Source organism: Lissotriton helveticus, chromosome 5_1 (genome assembly GCF_964261635.1).
Source record: "Lissotriton helveticus chromosome 5_1, aLisHel1.1, whole genome shotgun sequence".
Lineage (NCBI taxonomy): Eukaryota > Metazoa > Chordata > Amphibia > Caudata > Salamandridae > Lissotriton > Lissotriton helveticus.
In genome coordinates, this window is record NC_136065.1 from 1939659394 (window position 1) to 1939687211 (window position 27818).

A 27818-nucleotide genomic window follows, 5' to 3' on the forward strand; every position below is an offset into this window, starting at 1 on the left:
CATGAGTGATGTCACTGACCATGTCATGAGTGATGATTTTAATATGTGACGTCATCAGCAGTGGATTGAGGGCGCGCAAGTTATAGTTAGTTGAACAAACTATAAAGGGGGAATTTCAATGGTTTTGTATGAGTGAGATGTCCAGCTAACTATAACATGTGTGAAACCTATGTTTTTTTCAGTGAATTTCTAAGGTTTTTTAAATGCTAATTCCTAACTATAACGTGGCTAAAACCTATGGTTTTTTCAGTGAATTTGCAAGGTTTTTAAATGCTAATTCCTAACTATAACGTGCCTAAAACCAATGGGTTTTTTCAGTGAAAAAAAATAAATATATATATATATACATATATAAGAAATGGAAAGTTTGCATCTCTGCAGCCTCTCTTATTTTTCACCTTATTCATCTTCCGCTCAATAAACACATCATTCACAAATACACACACCTACTTGCTGCCTTTCTTGGCTGGGCTTATCAATTATTCTTCTTTAATTCAAATTCAAAGTGCAGGCCCTTTATTCAGCCTTCTTGGTAACTACTACCCGTGAATAGCAGTGGGTAATTTGCACACTTCCGTCCTTTCTTGCGTCCTTTCTACCGCACACTGTGTGTACTTTATGCACTAGCTTGCATAATTAGAATTGGTACTCGTTTCTCTTGCTCCCACTGCGGAATCCAACACCCTATCTGTGTAATGAGCTGGAAATCCAAAGATCCACTTCACTGACAAGGCAGTGGGTAGTTTGCGTAAACCCAGCGTTTCTTATTTTTCACCTTTTTCATCTTCCACTCAATCAACACATCATCCACACATACACACAACTACTTGCTGCATTCCTTAGCTGTGATTATCAACTATTCTTCTATTCAAAGTGCAGGCCTTTATCGAGCCTTTTTATTGTAACAACTACCCCAGCCGAAGGCACTGTAAATTTGCACACTTGCTCCCTTTCTTGGCTGGGGTTATCAATTATTCTACAATTTCATATTCTGATTCAAACTCAAGGCCCTTTATCGAGCCTTTTTGTTGTAACTACTGTTGCAGGAATTTGGCTCCTATTATTATTATTATTATTATTATTATTATGCTTTCTTATATAGCGCTCGATTACCGGTAGGCATCTCGGCGCTTGCCTTGGGAACCCGTCCTGGCTTCCCCAAGGTGAAAGCCAGGCATCCCGCCACGGGGGGGCCGTAGTGGAGATTAAGCAGGCTAATGCCCAGAGCTGCAGAGTGTGAACCCGTGATTCGAGTAGGCACCGAACGAGAATTATCGAGTCCGTGGATATTTGGGCTCAAGACCCTGCCGCGTCGGGAATTGAACCCTGGTCCCGGGTCTGACCTCTGCTTCAGGGTCTGCCTCCTCTAACCAGTGAGCCACACTCCTACACAGAACTGTGCATAAAGAGTTAGGACCTCAGTGAATTATGGTGTACCAAACCCCACCTTAGTACCCAAACCCCCTACTAGCAATCAGTGACTCATTGGTTCTTCGTCCTATAGCAAAAACACCAATGACTAGTCAACCCAGAACATGCAACTTAGATTACCTCAAGTAAGGTGGATAAAAAGAGCACTCTTTCGTTATAGTCTTACACCAGTCCAAAACAAGGAGTAAATAAAGACATGTGCAAGTTTGAAATGTTTATTTCTAACGCCGTAATCTCATGCGCAGTACCTTAAATACAACCAAACATATTATCAGAAACAAGGTTGTCAGCATTGTTACTATTCCATAAAATACAAAGGGAGAAAGCATCCTATAATGCTAAAGGGAAACAGATTTAAAATATACCTACATTTTACCCTCGCTACCTATCAGATTAGTTTATAACTACAGAAGGTCTCATAGGATTACATGGGCGGACCCATACCTTTGGTACTCAGCAGTAGTGGATCACATTGAGTTCTGCACAAACTGTCAGGATACAAATGTTCTCCAACTGTGTGTAATTATGCCTCCACAATACAAATATAACAGACACAGTATCCAAGATAACCTTGATGTTCCATGCTCTCACTATACACATTAAACTAGCGAGGCAGTATAGAAATATAGCATAACAAATTATTCTCATGTGAAGCAAAATACTCAGCCTTCTTTAAACAATATCACAAGTGCGTGTTGTGTGCAAAGCAGAGCAGGAAAGCAAAAATGGCGTTTAAACTTCTAATAAACCCATGCTAACTTAACACGGTGTGAGTGCAAGGCTCAACCCACGACACCCTCCCTCGATCGAAGCACGTGATATAAACGTGGTCGAATTAGGAACGCAGAGTCCAAGCCTGAAAAGCAGAGTCAAGTTCAAATTTGCAAAAAAAAAATCGCTGTTTGATAGAAAACAGTAATTAAATAATAAAGAATAGGTATAAAAATCAAAGAGTCTTAATCCAACAGCGTATAGGCACAGTTTGTAGCAACAGCCTCCAAGAGGAAGTCATTGTTCTCATCTGAATACATTTCAGTCATCCAATTCAATAGTGAGAATGAACATACATGTTCCTCAACGACCGGAGCCTCTATCACCATCGGAGGAACACTCGGGTCATCTTCAATGTAACTGCGTGCCAAGAAGTCATGCACCGCTGCAAAAACATTCCAACGTCCCAATATTCCATGTATCAGTGCTAAGGCCATAATCCTGCCGCCAGAACAGAGCAAGTCATGAACCACTAAGGGGCTCATCAGCTGGTCATAATCCGCGTTGGGAGACACCGTAAAGCAGAGACACAAATCCAGGGCCCAGTCGAAATCGCAGCCCAGGCAATGGAAGACAAGTTGAACGCATGTGAAAAAGGAGAATCGAAACGATAATCCATAAGCTGCACTCATGTAGCCAGAGGCAGCGCTCAGTAATAACGAAGCATTCGGTTGCTGACCAGCAACAGCCGGGACATATTCTCGTGTGCTGCAGGATGTGCATCCATATTTAAGTAAACAAATTAATAGAAGCACACCGGCGACTAATGCGAGTATTAAGGGGAATCCACCAAAGATGCCGGAAAACATCGAATGAAAAAATGCCGAGAAGACACCAAATATAGTTTGAAAAGTAAGGTAACCCCGTGGTCAAGGACGCATTAAAGATACTCTGAATTAACTCCCCAAAATGCAGGGACACGTCTGTATTTAATAAATCATGCACTTCTGTGCGGGTGTTTGCTACATGAAGGACAAATGTTTCTCTAGCAGATGTAAGAGCTACCTCTTTTTGAGACAATAGCGCTCTTATACGGCTCATTTGGTTGACTCTTCTTTCAAGGTCAGGAACGACGGCCAGGTGGAAACATCCAGCTTCCCGTGCAGAGGAGTAAACACAACATTTTTTATAGCAAACCACACACTCAGTTACCGTAATCATGTAAGCGATGCCTGCTAACATTGCACAACAATCTGCATTATTTCAAATTAAATAACTCACGTTTCCAGTAAACTGAACGTTGGTATAATAGCAGGTGTTGGAGTGCCTTTCAAAACTCAGGCCAAATTAGGCGCATCTTGATTACAAAAGCCATGCAATTGTATGTGTCTACAAATTAAGGAGTGATCTGGTGCTATTGTGCAATCCTCGCCATTCAGATAGACTTCTTTTCCCTCCCTCAGGCACCTATATGTAAATGATAATAACCAAGCTTCATGGAGATAAGCGCTGCCTAAAGATCCATATCTGTCTATAGCATAGTATTTCATGCAAACCTTAAACTTAAACAGGCTAAAAAGTAACGTTATGATACCGTGGATAAGCCACACAGCTGAATCGGATCTCCAATGAGTGACCACTTCTAACGATTCTCATAGTGCGCCCTGTGCTCTGATTTGACAGTGAGAGAGTGATCACACCATAGTTTGTACTGCTAATCATTCTCAGCATACGCTACGAATACGCTTTGACGTTACACATCGCATCAAAGCTTCCGTGTGATGTCATGAACGGCGCCCCGTACGCAAAGACGCGAATGTTTTTAATTGTTTAAAAACATATATTTATGTATTTAATGAACATACTAACAGAAGACATTATCTAGGATAATTATGATTTTTTTTTTTAAGTTCCAATAATCCTATATTACTTTTAAAAGCAATTACACAAATCGCGGTGTAATGTCATGCGTACTTGCATCATAAGAGTACCGTAATCACAGCGTAAGCGTACGCAAAGCCATGTGACTTTAAAAGAAGAGATTTGATTGGTTCATAACACTTCCTATTACAACTGTTGAAACTTCCGTCCCATTTTAATAATTCTACTTTGACTTTCTAAGAAGAAGTATCTCTTCTGAGAATCTTGTCAAATAGAACGAAGTTTACCATAATAACAGCAATAGACTAATCTTCCAGCCATTCTTCAGAGGAATATTTCATTCCTGAAGAACCTCCAAAGAAGAGGAAAGAAGCTCTAATTTGGCAGTTTTTTACTTTTCCAGAAGGGCAAAAAAAGGTTAATGCTCCAAAAGTTACCTGTAAAATTTTCCAAACTCTTTCAAGGGGTGATCCATCTCAAAAATACTCCTTTGGCACAGCAAATATGGAGCGACACGTGAAGAACTTACACCCCAACAACTTTGCTCGAGCTGCAACACAGAGGTTGAAGGACAACCCACATGCTGCTGCACCAAGCACATCAACTGCTGCACCAGCATTTTCAGCAAGCAGTCCACACCCACAAATTGATCCTGATTTTGGTAAAGTTAAAATTCTATGGATTTATTGAAATAAACTTTTGTGTTATGGGAAACAGGCTATTGACCTGATAAAACGCAGGAAGGAGGAGCATCCATCGCTGTCCTCGACATTAGTTTTATTTTTCATTCTTTTGTTCCTGTTGGACACTTCCAAGCCCCCATTATAGAAAAAAATTGCGCCCGGGATTTGGCCCCCCCCCCCCCGGGAGCTAATTAAGAATAAAACGGACTACTAGGTTTTTTTTTTCCTTTTCCACCGCGTACGAGTACCATACGCGTACCCCGCGTTTTTTTTATTTTGAAAAATAAATACATTTTTGCCCCTAAAGATCCATGTGGGATCCCCTGAGCAGGCCTAGAGGGTCAACATGTTTCTACCCTGCCCCCTTTCCTTATTTTTCAACTTTGTTTTACTGTTTTCTTGTGACTCTGTGCTACCGAGGCACAAGATGACTGCCAACACTTCCTGGTTTGGAGTGTTGACAGACAATTACTATCCAATCAGCATGCAGCTCGTGCTCGTAATTGTACGGATTTCGGTACGCGTGCCGTACTTCGTCTCTAGATATCGCTATGATTTTACTTTTAATTTTCTCAGGAATTACTGAACGGATTTACACAATTTAACAAAAAGCACAATCTGCGAACCAAACTCTACCTCTCTGCCAAATTAGGTGTAATTCCGTTCAGCCGTTCGGGCTGTAGCCCTGGCTAAAAGTCCCTATGGAAAATTGCATGGGGAAAATACGTTTTGGGACCCCCCTTTTTTCTCAGCCCCCACTTGACGAATCACCCCCAAACTTTCAGGGAAGGAGCGGAACAGGCCATTTTCTTGGAGAAATTCGCGAAGATTCGTCCACCAGCGCCAAAGTTATTCCAAATAGAATGTTGTGGATTTCCTATGGAAAGTAGGTCCTAACTATAACTACCTACTGGCGACCGCCAGTAAGTAATATATACACATACAGATATAAACATCTATAAACATCTGCATATCTATATAAATACCAATATTAATGTATCCATACATATACATACATATGTATGGTATGTACATAAACGTTTAAAAAAACACTAATAAAAGCAAAGCTAAAAGCTACCTAATTACAAACAGAATTGCTTAAGCTTAACTAAAGTTGAGACTGTTGCATTGCAAATCCTTGTTTTTTTAATTGGTTTGGGATTTTCCTTGTGTTGTGTTTTCCCTTTATTACTGTTTGTGTGCTACATAAATACTTTACACATTGTCTCTGGGTTAAGCCTGACTCATTTTTGTGCGAAGCTACCAATGTGTTAACCACCATCAATTTAGTGACTTTTTGTGGTTCACCCTGACAGGACTGTCTTTATTATTTGAGTGGGGCTCCCACCCCTCACAACTAATAACCCAATTTCTAACAATTACTTTATTTGTAGCTTAATTTATATAATTATTAAAGAAGTTGTAAAGCACTACTTACCTGATGTGTACCACCAAAGAGTGCTTTGAGTGGTAAGGGGTGCTGGCAGATGACAAGGTGGTTTTCTAGTGTTAGGTTATGGAGTAAATAGGTAGGCCCTCACTGTGCCTTTATCGTTTAGGCAGTCTTGAAGTTACAAATGGATGGAAGCACCCTACATCCTTAATTACAAAACATCATACTTGAGCCTTACTGTTCTTCTCAATTTATGGATAGAGGAAGGGTCTTCTGTCCAAGTAGCAGAAAAAGTGCATCATGTCAAGGCCTCATTTTGAAAATGTAGGCTTTCACGAATGCTTGGATCTAGCAATCAACCGAAAGTGATGGGCCTCAAAAGTAAGAAGAGCCAAAATCAAAGGGTCTATAGGCCATCTAGGCACACTCGACCAGAGACATAAACTTACAGTATAGATTCCAACATTGTTGTGCAACCTTTTCTTGGAGTCCTATGGCACTTATGGTTACTGGGTATTATCAGTGGTGGGCATTGTTCTATAACACTGGTGTCCATGGCCACCAGCACTGGTGTTCTCTAATTATATAAATTAATAAATATATAATAAGTAAACACAGGGAGCTCTCTGAACCATTTGAATTTGAATTTACAGGAATTTGTATAGCGCTCGTATACCAGGCGGTTTCATGGCGCTTGGAGGATGCTTAACCCATGGCTAGGGCGACGGTATTACTGAGGTGGGAAGGCGTGGGAAAATAAGAAGGTCTTGAGTGCCCTGCGAAATTCGAGATAAGAGGAAATAGATCTAATGTGAAGGGGAAGGGAGTTCCAAAAAATGGGGGCAAGGACAGTGAATTTCAGGCCCCCAGATTTCCTTTTTTTGAACCGGGGAACAGAAAGAAAAAATTTAGTGGAAGAGCGAAGTTCTCTGTTAGGGCAGTAAGTACTGATGGCGGAAGAAATAAAATCTGGGGCAGTCCCTGCCAAGGCCTGAAAGGTGGTACAGCCCAATTTAAAGAGAGCCCGTTCCTTGATGGGCAGCCAATGTAGGGATTTGAGTAGGGGAGTGATGTGATGGGATCTGGGCAGGCCATAAATCAGGCGGGCAGCCTGATTTTGGACTAACTGAAGGCGACGAAAGGCATATGCAGGAGCGCCATTATACACAATGTTCCCGTAGTCCAGCCGGGACAGGACCATCGCCATCAGGATCAGTTTAAGGGCGGGAAAGGAAAAAAAACGGGAGATTTTCTGTATAGTGCGGAGAGCAAAGAAACAAGAAGAAACAACAGAACTAATCTGAGAATGGGGAGTGAGGTGTTTATTGAGTGAAATCCCTAGAGTTTTTACAGAGGAGGAGGGTGTGGGGGAGGTGCCCAAGGAGGGAGGCCAAAAGTTGGGAGACCAGGGGCTGGGGGTGCTACCAGTGACGACAAGTTCAGTCTTGTCCGGATTTAATTTCAAATGGTTGCAGTTCATCCAATCACTGATGAACAGCATGACAGACTGGAAATTAAATATACTGGTTGGGGAGTGTGACAGGTGGAAAATGAGTTGGAGGTCATCGGCATAGTTATCCACGGTGACCTCCATTTGCTGAAGTGCAAAAATAAGTGGAAAGATATATAGATTGAATAATAAAGGAGAAAGAGAAGAACCCTGGGGGACACCACACCGAACCAAGTGAGGGGAGGCGGTGAATTCAGCAAGATGGACGGCCTGGGAGCGATCTCTTAGAAAGGAGCTAATCCGGGCCAGAGCTGGGCCCTCGATGCCCGCCGCCTTGACACGGGTGAGAAGGATGGAACGATCAACCGTGTCAAAGGCGGCGGAAAGATCTAAGAGGACGAGGGCCTGAGGAGTGTTGGTATCTAGCCCCTCTCTGAGCTCGTCCATCACAGAAATGACCACCTTCTCGGTGGAGTGCCGGGGGCGAAAGCCGGACTACCGCGAAGCAAATCCCCCACCCTCCTCCACAAAGGCGCCTAGGACCTGGGTGACATGGGCCTCCTGAGCCTTGGCCAAAAAAATGGAGGAGGGAGATGGGATGATAATTGGAAGGGGAGGCAGGGTCAGCCCCAGGTTTTTTTAGAAGGGGGATGACAATAGCACTTTTATGAAGGGCTGGAACAATCCCCTGTTCAAGAGAATCGTTGAGGAAAGTGAGGGGGGGAAGGTAGCAGCTCGTAAAGATCTTGAGAAGGATATGCGCCGGGGCAGTATCCACAGGGGATCCAGATTTAACACGGGTCAGTAGGCCGAGGAAGGTTTCTCTGGTCAGGGGGGGTAGATAAATCAAGCTGGAGGTAGGGGGAGGAGGCTGGGGGTCATAAAAGGTAGGGGAGGGAAGCGGAATCTTAGCCTTAATAAGTGCAACCTTCTCAACGAAAAAATCGTTGAGGGAGTTGCACAACAGCTGGGATGGGGGAATTTTGAAAGAGGCTCTATCAGAAGAAGACAGTTCACGGACTATAGCAAATATTTCTTTGGACTGGTTCTCTGCAACAAGAATCCTCCCTGAGAAATAGGCTGTTTTAGCGAGAAGGATATCCTTTTTATATTCTTTGAGGATGGAGGTGTATCGGAGTTTCAAAAGAGGGCAGTAGGCACGCCTCCAAGCTCTCTCTGCTTGATGCGCTTCCAGTTTTTTTACCTTGAGGGCGGGAGAGAACCATTTGTTCGCGTCATGGGCGCGTTTGACCGTGACACACTTCAGAGGCGCAGCTTGATCGCAGGCCCTCAGGGGCCAGCTGTTCAAAGCATCCAGTTGCCTGGATGGCGCAAGGCCAGCCAGGTCTGGGTCAGAAGCTGATAAAGAGGAACAGAGGGCAGGGATGTCAACTCTGTTCCAATTCCTCGCCCAGGTGTGTTTAGAAAATGGGATATTGGGGGAGACATTAAGGTCCAAAGAAAAAGACATCAAAAAGTGATCCGACCAAGAACAAGGCTGGACGGAGGGAGCAGATACAAAAGTATTAAGGGTCCAGATTTGATCTAAAGTGTGGCCGTGAATGTGGGTGGGGGAAAGGACACGGGAGACAAAGTTCTGGCTAAGGAGGAGTTCAGTGAAGTTGCGGGATACAATATCTTCCGCTGGGTCATTGGGCCAGAAGTTAAAATCCCGAGGAGCAGGACCAAAGAATTATTAATTGCCAGGGTTCCCAAGAGGTCCGAAATAGCGGGGAGGAAGCGAGGACAGGGCTGGGGAGGGCGATAAACAAGGACACACGTTAGAGGAACCTGGGAAAAGGAGGAGCGAATGATCAAGCAATCCGCCATAGGTAAGGAAGGGGAGGGGAGCATTTGAAAGTGAAGGCCTGCCCGGGCAATCAGAGCAACTCCACCTCCTGCTCGACCCTCGGGCCGGTCGGCCCTGAGGATAACATAGGGGGGGGAGGGCAGATAACACACTGGGGAGAGAGTCAGTGCGGAACCAGGTCTCGGTCAAAAATAACAGGTCCGGCTTAACGGAGTCCAAGAAGTCAAACAATTCTAACTGGTGTTTGTCGGCCGAACTGGTATTAAGTAGAAAGGCTGAGAGATGGGATGACACGGGTGGCAAAGGAGAGGTAGGAGGGGGCCTGGGGGAAACCGGGGAAAGGAAGGGAAGGGAAGGTTCTACGACAGAGGAAATGACAAGGGAAGGGGAACGAGCTAGGCCAAGTTCACTAATCCGTGCACAAATGGCTGTTTGAGGGAGCCACTGTACCTGTAACGCCAGTAGTTGTGCAATGGAATATGAATTAAAACGGGCAGAGTGGAGGGCCCCTAGCCCCGGTCGGCCGCGGACGGGCGCAGATGGGCTTGCCTTTTGCGCGTGTTTGGCTCGCCGCCGGCGCGCCTGCTGCGCGCGTCCGCTGCGCGCGTCCGCTGCGCGCTCGCATGGGGCGTTGTTTTGTAGGACTGAAGGCGCGATGACTTGGGCGCTGCCCTGAGAACCCCGCAGCCTCACCCAAAATGGCGCCCACTACCCCGTCAGCCCTCCGGAGCAATCGGCACACAGCCGTGCCGGACCGGGGCTAGGGGAGCGGGAAGGAGCGAGGGAGAAGATCAGCAAGCGAATAGAATAAAGTGCAGTTTGTTATTAAAAACTAGTCCTTGAAAGCACAATCTTTAAAAACTAGTAATCAAGCTAAAAATAAGTAAAAGAGAATCATAGGGCATTCCCACACGCGAGCGCAGCAGCCTCGAACCCACTGCCACTGGGTGTCTGGCATCCGCTGCGTGCTCGCATGGGGCGTTGTTTTGTAGGACTGAAGGTGCGATGACTGGTGCGCTGCCCTGAGAACCCCGCAGCCTCACCCAAAATGGCGCCTGCTACCCCGTCAGCCCTCCGGAGCAATCGGCACACAGCCGTGCCGGACCGGGGCTAGGGGAGCGGGAAGGAGCGAGGGAGGCGATCAGCAAGCGAATAGAATAAAGTGCAGTTTGTTATTAAAAACGAGTCCTTAAAAGCACAATCTTTAAAAACTAGTAATCAAGCTAAAAATAAGTAAAAGAGAATCACAGGGCATTCCCACACGCGAGCGCAGCAGCCTCGAACCTACTGCCACTGGGTGTCTGGCATCCGCTGCGCACCATTTGCAGTCAGTAGGGGAGTTAGGCAGGGCTGCCTGTTGGCCCCGACATTACTTTGCTTATACATCAATGGCCTGGTGGATTTACTAAACAGGGTCAATAATCACGATGCTCCAAAGATCGTTTCAAATAAAGTACCGGCATTGATGTTTGCTGATGATACCCTTCTTCTCTCAAAATCTCCATTGAGTATTCAACGAGTACTTGATAGTTTTAAGGTTTTTTGTAAGTCAAGAGAGCTACCAATTAATGTCACCAAGACCAAATTCATGGTCTTAAATCCACTACATTCCGCACGCTCTAATTCCTATCTGAATTTTTAGGGCTAACTCTTACCGTACCTATGATTGGTCGATTCATACTGCTTAATCAAGGCTTAAACTAGCGAAAATATTGGGGAAATTGCCAGAGTGCACAGGAACTCGTTCTATAAGCCCATAAGCCCCACTGTTGAGATCCATAAGGTACAAGCATTGGGTGCCATCATGTATGGGGCTGAACTATTAGTGACAAATCTGTGAAATATATTGGTAAAATAGAAAATAACTTTATTAGGCCACTAGTCAGCCTCCCACCCTAGCACCCCACTTGACCCACTTCAATTAGATACAAGAATTAGACCTATCTCTGAGGAAAATTGACTTAGACCCCTCCCTTTCTGGAGTAGAATCTGGGTCACTTCTGAGTTGATCTCCTACATACTAGAGCTGGAGGAGATACTGAGGCAGATTATCGAGACTCAACTACATTAAGGATATGCTGAACAGCATTGGCAAAATGAACCTTTGGAGCGGTCCTGCTGTGAGCTGAGGTGCTCATCATTAGGCACCCTGACAGCAACTTTTATTTGGGTAAAAGATAGCTACAGTCTCCAGGTCTTTCTAGATGAAATTCAGCCCGCTTTAGCTACACAATTCAGACATGGGTCACTTCCTTTACACTCATTTACCAACAACAGGGGTGGTGATTCGTCACCGAATTGCCCAGCATGTGGTGCAGAAGAGGAATCTGAATTAAATGTTCTTTTTTCCCAGCTTAAAAAAAATGCAGATCAAAATGGCTAATTCAATTGTGTTGGAATTTGGGAAGTTCGCACTGTCAAGAGGCATTGAGGATTCTGAAATACAACACCTATAAACCTATTGTCTTCTCTGTTTCTAGATATTTGTTCATAATGTGGTGCAAACGTAAGCAGTATTTATGACCACATTCATGCACCTATGGATAAGATCTGCATTTTATATCTGGAACCCGTATTGAAAAGGGAGGCAGCTTACTAATACATGTATTAGTAATAATGTAAATGCTATTTGAATAATCCATTCTCCTACTGATGGCAGCTGCATAATAGTCCTCATCGCATCAACAGAAAAAATACAGCTGTAGTTTCTTGATGGTGCTTGAAAAAACAAAAACATTTGAGACCACAGCATTCATTTGTGGTCTTGTAGAAAGCTGTTGATCTACTACTATGCCTGAGTTATTTGCTGCTGGCTTGGGAACTGACCATGGGTTGTGCCTTTTTGTCCTGTCCCATACCATTTGCAAGGGCTTTTATTGCTTCTCCTACAAATCAAAGGAATCATAGTTAGGAAGGCACATTAAATGGTTTTTTAATCATTAGACTCTCAATTAGGAAGTGTTTTCCCACATTATTAGAATCACACTTAGGAAGAGGCCTCAAAGGGGAAGAAACGGTTTGCAACACAAGTTGTAGTTACAATCCATGGACGAGTTACCAACAGGTTAGTGGGGATAGTACCTTATTTGCAAAAGGGAAGCTGTCCATATAGAACAGCTTTCATTGGAACCACTGCTTACTACTGCACCCCCTCCACCCACCTCCCACACCCACTGTTTTGCTAGACAGGAAAAAAATTTCTTAAGTGCAGCATCTGTTCCTTAAATAGACAGTGGGTTCTTTTGAAAAACAATGCTTTCCATTTGGGAAAGTAATTACAAGGATGGTGATCTGCTGTCCCAGCAGTCCAGCATTCCTGTGTAGGCAGCAAATCAAAGGGAGTCCCTAATAGTGACTTGCATAATTAATATTCAATAAACAGGTTGTTTTGGCACCACTAGCAGATTGTAATTTGTGATGTGTTCTGCTAGTACATTGGTTGCAATTCAAATTGCATTTCCATTTTCAAACCAGTCGGTGTGCAAATTACACATCTTGGTTTATGACTGGGTCTTGGTACTGCAAGCTTATGTTTTTAGGTCGAGCCTAGGCAACGAATGCTCTGTATCTTCAAGACATGCTGTATTTGCTCTGTGGGCTTACAGCCCACCCATTGCTTTTTTAGTTGTCCCTTCGATTATCGTTCAAAAATGGTTGGTTGCTGGGGGGCGTGGCTTGGACGGCAATGAGGACGGGCGCCTAGGTCTGTTACCTCCGCAACCCGGAGGGAAATAACGGCGAATTTATCAGCGAAACGAGCACCGTCCGGTGCCAGAAATGAATACAAAGACGTCGGAACACCAGGAGCACACGCTGGTGGCACGAAACCCCCCCTCACTCAAACACTGAAAGATCTTGTCAATACTTCCTAACAGAGAGGGACGTGGACGAGAACCCGGCAAAATGGCGCCCGTGAGATAAAGGGAAGCAGCGAGAGAGAGGAGAGAAGCTGAGGGCCCGGAGACGCAGTGAGTGCCACAGAAGCTATAGGCGCGCAGTCAAACCCCCAAATTTCCCAGGTAGCAGCCAAGTAAACCCCACAAGGGCGGCAGCGGCGTCGCTGAAACGCTACAAACAGGAAATCAAACTGAAACCGAAAGCGCGCTGGGGGCCGCCATTTTGATCGGAACAGCAACGCACTCCCGCAGTCAGACAAGGGGCATGGGGGAGGCACATCGCAGCCGAATGACCACCGGCACTGCAAAGTGAGCACAAGAGAGGAGCAAGGAGAAGCGCACATGAAGCGCGAGACAGCCCACAGACCGAACTGAATTAACCCGCGCCAGCGGGGTAACCAGGCACTACAAAAGGAACAATAACGAAACAATAGGTCCCCCGGTGAGACCCGCCATCTTTCCCAGATCCTGACCACGGCAAAACTAACAACAACGGCGGCCAGTGGACCAGTTAAGCCCGGAGACGTGGTGTGTGCCACAGTAGCCAGAAGCGCGCAGTTAACCCCCAACGCTCCAGCCAGCGCCAAGTTAGCCCGTCAAGAGAGAAAGGGTGGTGGCGGCGGCATGGGGAAGGCGAAAGACATGAAAGAAACCAGACCGAAACCAAACGCGCGCTTTTGAAGGCCGCCATCTTGAAACGGAACCACAGCTCACTCCCGCTGACAGACAAGCGCGAGAGGAACAAGAAGGAGAAGAACAAGGAGAGCGGGATAAGTGGCCACAGATTCGAACAGGGGAAACCCGCGCCTACAGGGAAACCGGGCACAACAAAGGAAAACGAAATATCAGCGGCCAGAGAGCCAGCGAAGCGCGACCAGGCGCTGGCACTGCCCCAGACACCGAAAGCAGTAACCCATTATCGGTCACAAGCTGCACGAAAGAAGACCGACACAAGCAGTGAAATCACTGGCCTACTAATCCACAAGCACAGCCCTAAAAGATCCCACACGAGCTGGGAAGCCCAAACAGTAATAAAAGCAAGCAACAAGGGCAAACAGCGCGCTTCACATAGGGCAAGGGACCAGCCAAAGCAGAAAGCGAAGACACAAGAGGAGAACTGGCAGGAGCAAATACCAGGACAAGGACCATCCGGGAGCCAAGCAGATACAGACCAGACTGCCAAGTCACAGGGAAGGGTGAGCCAGAGCCAGAACCAAGAAGAGTGTCAACCAAACTACTCACCAGACAGCAGAAGGACGGAAGATTAGTCAGCTACCTAGCCAGAAGAGGCTTCGCAGCGATGGCAGGGCACGAAAGCAAACTATCCAACGAAATTAAGAAATACAGGAAAGACACACCAGATTCACCACAAAAGCAAAAAAATTAAATAACTCTAGACATGATCCTCAAAAAAATTAACGAAGGGAACGACCTGGCCAAATCAACTAAACAAACAATAGACAATATGCAACTAGAGCTAGCAGCTATAAGAGCGGACCAACACAAAACGAACTGTAGGATAGATGCTACGGAGAAGCGTATCAGCGACATAGAGGATGATAACGCCCAATCAAATAAGTCCCTGCAATCCATTGCCAAGACCTCCAGCATACTACAGAAACAACTAGCAGAACAAAACGACCGCAGCAGAAGGGGGAACATAAGATTGCTAGGGATCCCAGAGGGAGAAGAAGACAAACCTGGATCCTGCACAGCCCTAATAGAAGAGCTAATATCACTACTAACAGGCATCAAGTTTGATAGACAATTTGAAGTAGATAAAACGTACAGAGTGCCAGCAGTCAAGCCGCCTCAAGGTCGCGGCCCACGACCAATCATCTGCAAGCCCCTAAGATCAAATCAAACGGAAGCGATCTTTGCAGTGGCACGGAAAAACCCGAACCTAAGATGGAACGGCAACAAAATAATAACGCAGGACTTCACAAGGCAAACAGTGGAGACCAGGAAAGGATTCCTAGTGCTAAGGGAAAGGATGCGGAAGGACAATGTCACCTTCAGCTTTGCGGGGCCAGCCAGGCTAAGAATTACCGACAAATGGCGTACGATGGTCTTTGATGACCCTAACGAACTGAGAAGATACCTCCAAGGCCCGGCACCAATCGACATGGAAGCCCAAAGCCCAGGAGCAGCAAAAAGGAGAGCATCAGCAGACAACACCGAGGCAGAAGGCGTTAAGGACAACGGGCATAGCTGAGACTCAGACACAGGGCTAAACTAGATCCACAAGACACCATAACGCATACAACATGCAAAGACTAAAGCAACTGACCTACCTCATGACACAACAACCTACCTCTACAATCAACAATCTACCTCTACAATGCGGACGCACCGCGCGGAGCGGCTGCCTAAGGGTACAGCGGAACATCAGGACCTCTCACATATCCTTGAAGATTAAATGTGCTCCCAGGCGCTAATCGCCAACCACAAAGACGACAACTCTAAAGAAGTCTTGGACTCAGCTCAACACAAGCCTCGGGGGGTGGGAGGGAAGGGAACTTTGCTGTTGCACGCTCGTAATGCAATCAGTGGGAGGTGGAGGGAGGGGAGGGAGGGGGGAGAGGGGACACCCCAGTATAGGTGTTTTTGTGTTCCATGCTTTCTTTCTTTCCTTTCCCTTTCTCTTCTTCTATCTTCTCCCTCTTCTTCACGGACAGATACAAACGCTTACCGAACCAGCCAGCACGACAAAGCATGCTATACAGGGAGGCAACAGCTATAGAAGGGCGGAGATCTTGTGTAGGCCTGCCAGGCACATACAAAGGCATCCAACCAACAAGCGACACCCAGTCTAGGGAATGACACAAACTACGCTAAACCAAACTCTGCCAAGCATTAGGGTAGTCTCATTCAATGTTAAAGGGCTCAACCACCCAGTAAAGAGAAGGAAAGTTATAGAGTACCTAGGCAAAATGAAAAGTGATGTGTATGTGCTCCAAGAAACTAAACTGTCAGCAGATGATGCACACCGACTAAGGGCGAACTGGATAGAACAATCGTTATGCTCGCCAGCGGTTCACAAAAAGAGGGGGTAATCACACTAATAAACAAAAAATCAAGACTAGTTCTACAAGACAATTACGCAGACGAGGAAGGGAGAATCCTAATAACCAGCCTCAAGCGGGGGCAGGAGATGATTCACATTGCCAACATTTACGGGCCCAATTCAGAAGACAAGGCGTTTTGGGGAAATGTTGAGAACAGACTAGGTAAGCTTGCCCAATATGACATCCTAATACTAGCTGGCGACCTCCACCAAGTACTAGACCACACCATAGACGGACACCCGCAAAGAGTCAGCCAGTGCTCGCAAGAGAAAATACCCTGAAGAACCTATGCACCAAGCTCAACCTGAGGGACCCCTGGAGACTCCAGCACCCAGATGACAGAGACTACACCTTCTACTCTCACCCACATAACTCATACAGCAGGATTGACTACATCCTCATTTCGGCCTCTCACACACACCTCATAGACCACATAGAAATTGCACCAAGAACGATATCAGACCACTCACACATCAGTCTAACACTTAGTGGGAGCCACAACGAGCAAGCAAGCCGCAGGTGGAGATTCAACAGCGACATCCGCACAAACCCGGCTAATGCAAACAGCGACATCCGCACAAACCCGGCTAATGCAGCCGAAGTAGAGGAGACCATAAAGGACTACCTAGAGTTCAACGATAACCCAGACATGGACAGAGGCACCCTCTGGGACGCCTTGAAAGCCACAGTCAGGGGGAAAATACTTAGCATCATGTCCAGAATGAACAAAGAAAGAAATAAAAAAGTAACAGAGCTCGAAACACAGATTAAAGACCTGGAAAGATGCCATAGCACAAACCTAACAGACAAAAACACCCTTACAGAGCTAACCAGGAAGAAATATGAACTCAACAGGATCCTAAGTGAGAGAGCAGGCACGTGGATGAACAAATATAAAGCAATAAACCTATGCACAGCGAATAGGGCAGGGAAAGCACTAGCCTCATACCTCAAGAGCAAACAGAGGCAACACACGATTTCAGCTATAACTGACACTAATAAGAAGTCACAAACATCAAACAAAGAAATCCTCAAGGTCTTTAGAGACTTCTATGAATGCCTATACAGGGAAGACAAGAACCTTAAAGCAGACGAGAGAGCCAGCCTCCTAGATAAGCTAAACCTTCCCAAGCTGTCGGATGCACAAAGAGCAACACTAGAGCAAGACATAACGGGGGCAGAAATAGAGAAAGCGGCTGCAGCTCTCAAAGACAACAAAGCTCCCAGGCCGGAGGGGTACACAGCAGGGTTCTATAAACACTTCCTCCGCCTAATTAAGCCCACAATGGTAGAGGTCTTCACACACTGTATCCATAAAGGGAAAATGACAAGCACAATGGCAGAGTCAAACATAATAGCCATCCCTAAGGAGGGCAAAGACCCACAACACCCACAAAACTACCGCCCCATCTCCCTAATTAACGTAGACTGCAAGATCTATGCTAAGGTTCTAGCGACGAGGCTAAATGCGCAGCTCCCAAACCTAATACAATAATTCTCAGATGGGCTACCTCAAAAACAGGATGTCCCAAGACAATACGAGACTCTTATGCCACTTAATAAACCACGCCTCCTCCAACAATGAAACAGCTGTTATGATCGCGCTAGACGCTGAAAAAGCGTTCAACAGGGTGTCGTGGCCCTTCCTTGACCAATGCATGCAAAAGTTCGGACTAGGAGAAAACTATAGAAGAATGGTGATGGCACTCTATAACGAGCCGAAAGCCCGGGTGGTAGTCAACGGTGGCGCCTCGGAGACACTACTTTTAGGACGAGGTACGAGACAAGGGTGTCCACTCTCCCCAGCACTCTTCCTAATCTCCCTAGAACCACTGCTGACCATGATCAGGTCCAACTCTGAAATAAAAGGAATCCAGATAAGGGGGGAATACGGTTAAGTTGGCCGCATATGCGGACGACATACTCATCACAACAGAAAATCCAGGTCCCTCGATAGAAGCCCTAATGTCCACCATCGAGGAATATGCACATGTATCGGGATACAAGCTCAACAGGGACAAATCAGAATGCAAGCCTTTAAATGTACACACAACTAGGGCAGTATTAGGAACCTCAGGGTTGGCTTGGCAAAAAGGAGCCCTGAAATACCTTGGGCTTTACTTCGGGAGGGATTTCAAATCAACACTCGACCACAACGAAAAGACAATACTAAACAAGGTGAAAGAGAAACTAGACACATGGTCACCAAAGTTTGTCAGTTGGTGGGGCAGAGTGGAAACAATAAAAATTATGATAGCGCCCATGGTCAACTACCTGCTTAGTATGCTCCCACTCATAACCACAGAGGACTTCCACAAAAAGCTGGATATCCTGCCAAACAAATTCCTCTGGAGAGACAAAAAACCCAGGATAAGCCTACAGAAACTAAAACTAAGTAAAAATTTAGGAGGTCCCAACCTTACCAACTTCAAAATATTCCAGACAGCATGCCTGGCTAAACAAGGAATACACTGGCTCTCGCCAAGACCAGACTAAACCCCGGCATGGCCGACGCTAGAGAGAGCAATCCTAAAAGGCCTCGACCCCTCAGCCCTACTCACAGCCAATAAACACACCGAGGCCAACAACATCATACTTAAAAACACCAAGAACGCCCTCCTCAAAGTTGACAAAAAATGGAGAGGAGCATTGAAAACAGGAGATGGGAATCCATCTGGTTCAACACTAAAATAAAGTGCAAAGACAAGATACTTAACATTAGCTCTTGGTACGAGAGGGGCATCTCCACTCCCAACCAGCTAGAAAAGATAAACACCCTGCTCACATTTGACACCCTAAAACAGCAGCACAACCTACCAGACATTGAATTCTACATCTTTCTAAAAATAAGAGCTGCGCTTACTAGAGCAAATCTTAACAAGGAGGTCCCATCAATTCTGCAGTACTTGGTGAACCTAAACAAAATTGGCCACCTAACGTCGCACCTATACAAACTCCTAAGCCCAGTATCGACAAAACTACACGTCAAGACACTAGAATACTGGGAAGCCCAACACACTAGGCGCTTCAGTGACAAAGAAAAAATTCACCTATGGACCTCAGCAGCCACAAACAAAGTCACCCCAATCCTAGCGCAAACAAAATACTGGCTCCTCCACAAAACGTACTGGACCCCAGCGCGCCTGGCTGCCGTAGGGCTCCAGGACAATGACCTATGCTGGAACTGCCACTAACAAAAAGGAGACCTAGCACACCTCATCTTTTACTGCCCCAAGGTTAAGTCATTCTGGTGTAAAATCAGAGAATTCATAAATAGCATAATGGGTTACTCACTGCAGCCAGACTTCCTAGGGGTAGTCGCCGCCTTCATGACACTGGAAATTCAATCTAAAGACGATAGCGAACTGATAGATCTCCTGCTCACATTGGCGGTTAAAACTATCCTAAACAACTGGAAAGACACATAGAAAGCATCCTTCAAAAGCTGGTTCAATTGGACCACCTTCCTCAGAGGGGCACACAACATAACATCAAAACAATCACCCAACCCCACCACAAAGGGCGAGATGTGGCACTCCTTAGACAACTACCTGAGCTCGCACAAACCTCCATAGTCAGGCAATAGGGCAAGATTACCCCACAAACAGCCTCCCTACAGAGCAAACTCTGGAAGTAAACAGCTAAAGACAAGGCTATCCATCCTGTCCTCTATTCCTTCTCTCTTTCCCCACTTTCTTTCTCCCCCTCAAGGGCAATATACAAGTCCACCAATGACAGAATACGCCAAGTCTCTGACTGTCCATCGTATGTTCATGTGACCAATCATGCCAGCGAGACGCCTGCTGTAACATCACCACCGTACACCGACACTAGTATTGCCTTCACCTTATCTGTACTGTATTTACAAATTCTTCTAATAAAATCTTTTGAAATAAAAAAAAAATGGTTGGTTGCTGGTGGTTAATCCTTCCTCTTTGTCCCTCCTTTTTAGGTCTCGCCCTGGAATTCGCATCCGAAGGATGCGTCCAGGGCTGGAGACTTAAAGCTGTCCGATGCCGGGGAATGAGGGACAAAAAACTGTCACGAGCTTTAGCAGGCGGATTTGGCTGCGCGAACGCGCATGTTCCGTCCTGCGCCGCCCTCCCAGCCTACCGCGCATGCATGCATGCACACAGACAGACACAGACACACACACACACGTCGCAGACAGACACTCGCTCACACACACACACCCCCTCCCCCACAGTCACACACACGCACTCCAAGACACATACATACACGCACGCACGCACGCACACACACACACACACAGGCCGCCCCCGCACGCGCGTACATGCTCCCCCCCCCTCCCCCCGCCCGCCCGCCCGCCGCTCAGCAACGCACTCACCGGCTTCCTCTCCTCAGCTGCAAGGCCCGGCAGCAGGACTCTTCTTCCCTCCTTCGGCACCGGGGCGCAGGGTAGGCTCCTGCCTGCTCTGGTGCTCCCTGCTCCCAACACGGCTCCAATCGCGGCTCTTCCGTGGGAGGCGGCGTAGGCTCCCGCCCTCCTACTTCCTGTTTCCGGGTGTCGCGCCGGCCTGCCTGACTTCCTGGTCGCAGGCCGGCAGAGTAACGAGGATGTTTTGCGGTATGTATTTATTTAGTTAATTATGCATTTTTATATAGCGCAGACTTTACCCGAAGGCGGTATTTATTTATTTATGTATTTATGCATTTTTATATAGCGCGGACTTTACCCGAAGGCGGTATTTATTTATTCATGTATTTATGCATTTTTATATAGCGCGGTTTGAGTTAGTACTATCATTGTAGTCTAATTATTTTTTCCCACCATTAGTGTTATTTTTCACTGTTTAACTACTTATTCCCATCTCTGTACTCCGATGCACTTGGTAAAGCAAAAAAGACTTCCCTGTCTGGTAGTGGTATACAGCAAAGGAAACAAATTAAAGTGAACAGAATTCCGCAGGTTAACATCGCGGTTATCTGAGGGAGGTAAATGCTTGCCTTAGAAGAATTTGTTCAATGTAGAGGCGCTGAAACAAAAGATCAGCGTCACTTATACGGATCTGTCAAAATGTCAAGCTGAATAACTTCAGACGTTTCCACTGTGATGCTCAGTTTATAATAATTGGTGCAATTTTGTAGCAAGTATTTCAGATTGTGCAAATCTTCCCATCTGCACGCAGTGTGGGTTTTAACAGCGGTATTTCAATAATAGACTGCTAATTTATCATGATCAGTTAAAGCGCTTGCCTAGTTAATCTATCCATTTCCCTTCTTTGTACATAAATTAAACGGGGTAGATTGACATTCATTTAGCGATCAATGTTGACAAGATAGCTATTATTCCAGCAACAGTGCCCCAGCTTTAAGGAACCAAGGACACAAACTAGACACTTTGGTAATGAGGCGCTTGTTATTGGTATTAGCTATTTATAAAGGGCAGATCTTGTCTGAAGTAAGAGTGCTCCACGGGAGAGCGGAGGGAGAACAAGGCAGGGGTGCTATATTTGGGGATAGGAGAAGCACCGATAGCAGGTTGGCCACAGAGAATGGGGTTGACTATGAAGGAAAATATGGTAAATGGAGTGCCTTTTCAGCTTCTTTCTAAAGAGGAAGAGAGCAATCAGCAGCACTTGTACTTAAAAAAAACTAAATTGCAATTAGTGCGCAAATCAATAGCAAATGTAAATGGTAAAGAACTACTGAATAAGGTTTAATCATCCGTGAACAACAGGGAGAGAGAAATGGTCTTTATTCTGAATAATTCAAGACAACAACTTAGACTGGATCTGAAGTAGATGAAAAAAGCTCTCTCTGCGACCCCCACTGTCAATGTCAGTAGTGGTTTATTGCATTGTAGTAGCGTTTATAAAACGCTTTCCATGTAGTATCCACATTCAGCATGTCCCCATAGGAGCAACACAATGTAGGTCTTGAATGCTTTACTGTAGGTAAATTGTCACATTTTATCGCTTGCTTGTATTGTATATGCGATCTGCCATTTGAATGATGCAGGTTGGTGCACCCAATCATATGCACAGCAACAATCCATTCAGAGTGCAGTTCCATATGAGACATACCGTTAGGACCTTTTTAGGTCTCGCCCTGGAATTAGCATCCAAAGGATGCTTCCAGGGACGGAGACGTATAGTCAGCTGTCTCGAGGGAATCCACTTCCATCTTCGAATAGAGCTGAAACAATTCTTGACAAATTAAGGAATCTGCCTAAAACCTGGGTTTCTGCCCCCTCATCGTGTGCCTTGTATTGGCCACTGCACTGTGGTTGAGGTACCATTAGAACAAAGAGACTCCACCCACGAGTGTAAGTTTGCGCTAAAAGCAACATGAACATATATAAATAAAAACATTCTGAACATATATAAATAAATGCATTCTGCCCAGCCAGACACAGGTCTCTGTACATTCTGTGGACGTTCTTCGATACCAATGTTTATCATACAGGGCACTGTACACACTGTTATCTCATTTATAGGCATCATGTAGGTCTATGTACACACAGTGAACAAGTCTGTATATAAAAACATTCCACCTCACTTACTGCCTTCATCAAACTCTCTGGGAGACCCAAGCTGGGGCCTTCAGAGGCAAAGTAATTAAGTCGAGAGGTCCCACCTTTTTACTAGATGATAGATAGACACGTTTTAGCCAATTTGCAGCTTCCTTGAAAGTTCAAGACCCTTTTATTTGCTGAAAAGAGATTAATTAAATATTGCCGCGCTTTCTGAACATTCCCATGAGATGGCAGTCCAACGATCCCTTTCCAGGCAGTAGCTTCAGGTGTCACGGAAGCAGACAAGGAAGTGAGCCCCTTAATTGGCATTCCTCGCGGTTTTGACACAAACCTTAGTTGCCTCAGTGGAATTACTGGAGTGCGCATGTGTTTACACCAATAGCCCGCGCAGACCTACCAAGGACCTTTACAGTAAAGCCAGCATATTGGTACGTCCCTGGTAGCACCGTGGGCCCGTCTAGCCCCAATTAACCTCTTCTTTATTGGTTTCCAATAGGTTTACTCGATGTGATTAGCACCTTCAGGGGCAGAGCTACACAATCTTAGTGTCTCTAACAGGAAGGCAGCCAGGTTCACAACACATATTGCATTGCAAATGCTATAGGTGTCACATTTGTGAAAGTTAAAACTATTGGCATTGTAAATGACAAAGCTATTACTTTAGCTATTACTATAGCTAAATAAAAAAAATGTAATTCGCAATACCAATGGCTCAAACTTTCCTAATGCGAGACCTATTGCATTGCAAATGCTTGTTGTGTTTGGTTTCCTCCCAAGGACAACTGCCCAAATACTTTTAACATTACGCTTCTATGTTTATGTGCTCATTTGGAGGATTTTTTCTTTGATTTCTGCTTGTGTCACAGTTTGCCCATCTTCAGTGGATCAGCTTCAGCACCCGTCACTTATTCTCCCCGTCCCGTTCATATACCAAGATTACATTTCAGACGCTGTTTATGAAATTGCCTCTTTAATTTTCACTGACTTCAAAGTGTTATATGATTTCTCCCAAACCCTTCCCTCTATGCTGCTTGTTGCTTTAGCGAGCCTCGGTTACTGGACCTTCAGCAACCCAACCTTGCAGTAGAGTTAAGGGCAAAGCTGGGCAACTCCCGTCGCATTTTCACAGACGCTTGTGTATATAATGTGAACTCGAGCGGCCCGAAGGTGTTGGAGCGTTTTCCTTGAACGTTCGTTACATTACACAATGTCAGATTCATTTTGGGGGACATTTTTATAAAGCGCAAACTCGCCTAATGCAAAGGTATTGAAGCGCTTTACGAAAGCGCCAGTTAGATTACACAAGGTCAGGTTAATTTTTTTGTTTTTAGGTGCGCTTAGATTAAGTGATGCCGACGCTGCCCCTGTTTATTCATTATTTCCCCTCTACCTGACAAATGGAAGCAACATTCGCCCCTCCCACCTCCTCCCATGTCGCTGCAGGCCCACCCGCTACCTCTTCCTGTCGTCATCCTCCTCTCAGAGCCCTAATTTCAAAGAGCATTCACAGCAGCTCCCCAGTGACTGTGAACCATTTTTATTATGCAATATGAACTTGAGCGGCTCGAAAGTGTTGGAATGCTTTACATGAGTGCTTGTTCCATTACTCAATGTCAGATTTATTTTGGGGGCATTTTTATAGACGCAAACTCGACTTACCCAAAGGTATTGAAGTTCTTTACTGAAGCGCCAATTACATTACACAAGGTCAGTTTTTTCTTTGTTATAAGGTGTGCAGATATTAAGTGATGCAGACACAGTTGCTGTTTATTCATTATTTCCCCTCTACCTAACAAATGGGAGCAGCATTCGTCCTTCCCACCTCCTCCCATGTCACTGCCTGCCCCGCTGCCACTTCCTGTCATCCTCTTCCTCTCAGAGCTCTAATTTAAAGCACATTCACGGCAGCTCCCCAGGGACTGTGAAGGAAAAATGTATTATATAATTTGAACTCAAGCAACCCAAAGGTGTTTGAGCACTTTACATCAGGGTTAATTACATTGCACAATATCAAATTAATTTTTGGGGACCTTTTTATAGAACGCAAACCCGACTGACCGGAAAAGCAAAAGCACCAGTTACATTACACAAGGTCAATGTTAATTTTGGGGGTTTTAGGTGCGCGGAGTTCAAGTGGTGCCGACGCCGTCCCTGCTTTTTTATTATTTCCCCTCTTCTTGACAAATGGGAGCATTTTGTTGTTGTTGCTATGTCCAGTACTCCTATACCCTGGGGGCTGGAACAGAGAGCGGGCCTTGGGCTTGCTTTTAAACGGATGGTGCCTGCAGTGTTTTGAATGGAAAACTCTGGAGAAGGGTGACTGGTGAATAGAGGCCTGGGGGAGAAGGGAATGTGACGTCTCCACCATTGGAAAGTACTTAACTGCTTTTTTTCATAGGCTGTTCAATACTCTAGTGATGCAGTCACACACAGAATGTTATAGAGCTGTTGACTTGCATCGAGGCACTTGTCTAACTGTCTGTGCGTTTAAAATCCTTGGAATGTGTCCATAAATGTTTCCTGAGGCAAGCATGTATTCCTAAATCACACTGCATGACCCAGTGTAAATTAATTGTATAGCTCTTCAATCCCTGTCTGCACAGCATCCAGAATAATGTGCTGCATTGTTGAATACTGACACTGTCCCAAAGGCGAGAACTAGTGGTTATGCCAGTGCTCGTTTCTCTTATGTTCTCTGTGTCCCTCCACCATGTTTCAGAACATCTTTGTTCTCTCACCTTGCCTGCCTATCCAAACCCATTTATTTGCCTCTGTCTCCTTATTTCTCTGTGGCTCGCTCCCCTCAATACCTGGGTTCACATGTAACACATTAAAGTGAGGCTTAGCTCCTCTCCCAAAAGAGTATTTGTTGCACTTTTCAATAAGCAGTGCCACGTCCCAGATAAAGTATTCCAGCTCATCTAGTCTGGCATCTGTCTTGCTTCTGTGCCGGGCAGAACAGATGGTAGACTAAACTCTTTTCCAAAAATGTGGTCCTTTCTTCAGCTGATCTTTTCAGTGTGTGACGCGCCATATGTGAGCATTTGAAAATTAGAAGTTTTGCCATTTTTTAGCATTTTCTCATGATAATCATTTAGTGAATACTGGCTAAATGGCATCCCTGTAATATGTCCCTTTGTGTGACCAGCTCCACCATGGAATCAACTGGGCCCCACTCCACAGGTGTTTCCATGATGGGTCTAAGTTTAGGGGCAGTGTAAGACACCGGCCTTATGTAGCTCACTCCTGTTTCTCTCCCCAGATGTGACTGACAGCAACATCCAGTTTCTGAAAGGCCTCATTGGATTCCTGGAGACAAACACGAGGTCACAGGTAAACGTCTTCATAGATTCACTGGTTAATATAGTACTCGGTGCGCACTGCTGGACTGTGTCTTCTGGCCCTACAAGCTTATGATTTCTCTCTGATAACTTGTAAGGTCGGAGGTTAGTAACCTCTAGTCTTATATTGTGTTAGGAGTATGAAGATTATCATAATTGCTCACATGTCATTGCTGCCTCATATGAGCCCAAATGGGGAGACTTTTTTCTTAGGAACACTCTGTTAATTTTTCCACAGTTTGAACTGGAGAAATTGTAAAAAGAAGTTTAAATGTAGCGCCTTTTACCGTATTGTTTTGGAGGGTGCTGGCGCTTCCGATCTTTGACACCAGGCAGCTGGGGGTTGTTAGGGGCGGAGATGTTTGGTTAGCGCTCTAGCTCTCCCAGCACTACTTATTTGGCATGCCTTTTCCCTCGTGCAGCGGACGCGCTCAGTGGGTGCGCCGCCGGCGCGCCATAGACTTACAAAAGGCAAGCCCGTCTGAGCCCTATCCCACACGGCTTCTGAGCTGAAACACTCACATGGCAACTGGCCTATCAGCACTGAACCCATGGTCCAAGCCAACAAAGCAGGGATCCTTACCCATAGAGTCTCCTTTCTAGAGCTCTCTGATCCACCTGCCCGCCAGGAACCCCCCATCGTCCACAAGGGCTTACCTGACTAACATCTCGGAGAGTCAGGAAGCAGGGACTCTCGTAATTAGGCACTTAAACACCCGCTCTATGGTGAAACATCAGCTCAAAATTTTCTAGCTCATTGATTCTGACAAACCCGACATCCTTCTTCTATCCGAAACTTGGCTCACTACAGAGTCTGTCCCTGATATCCTTGCAGCAGTTCCCAATGACTACTATATACTTCCGACCAACAGGCCTACGGGCAAGCTCGGGGGAGGGGTTGCAGCTATTATCCACCAAAAATTTCAGTTCACTTCATTAGGGATCACAGGCATACCCTTGGTCGACAGCCTTATTTTGAAATTTGAATCACCCCATTTCCTCTTAATCTGCCTTATTCTATCGCCCCCTCACCATATGCCCTCATTCTCCCAACTACTAGGCGATCTAATAGTAGTTATCAACTATGCTAGAATCATTGTTATTGGAGACTTTAATTATTGGCCCTCCAACGCACAGGAGAGTGCCAGCTCCATAGAATGTCAGGAATGAACTGCATTTAACATGTGATCAAGGCCACCCATATAAAGGGACATATTCTGGAGCAAGTCTGGACATCCAACTTGGAAATCTCACGACTATCAATTTCCCCATGCACATGGTCAGACCATCACCTTATCACACTCACCATGGCCTGTGCCCCTCTAATCAAACCCTCCCTGTTGGGAAATCACCTGGCCAGAAATTGGAATCGAGCCAACATCAGCAATTTCTGCACACTACTAAAGGCTACATTGCCAATCGAACAGGAGTCCCTCTGTAATCAGACAACTAGCATCAACCTATGGCTTGAATCAGCTAGCGACAGGATTGCCCCCATTAAAAGAACTGAACTTAAGCATCCCCATGATGCACACCGCTGGTTCTCCGACGATCTGAAACCAAAAAAACTTGCCCTAAGGCAAGCTGAGCATAGCTGGAGACGGGACTATGCCGCAGGACAAAAACACCTATGTAACCCTGTTAAAAGAATACAA

General features: G+C 45.6%; 1 protein-coding gene across 3 annotated transcripts in view; it reads left to right on the plus strand.

The window, feature by feature from the left end:
* Positions 1-27818, plus strand: part of LOC144756070 (uncharacterized) — a 150226-nt gene that overhangs the window by 79075 nt on the left and 43333 nt on the right. For all 3 annotated transcript variants that reach the window (XM_078645577.1, XM_078645578.1, XM_078645579.1), the window contains one exon: positions 26085-26155. In XM_078645577.1, the coding sequence (XP_078501703.1) occupies positions 26085-26155 (71 nt within the window). The remainder of the gene's footprint in view (positions 1-26084; positions 26156-27818) is intronic.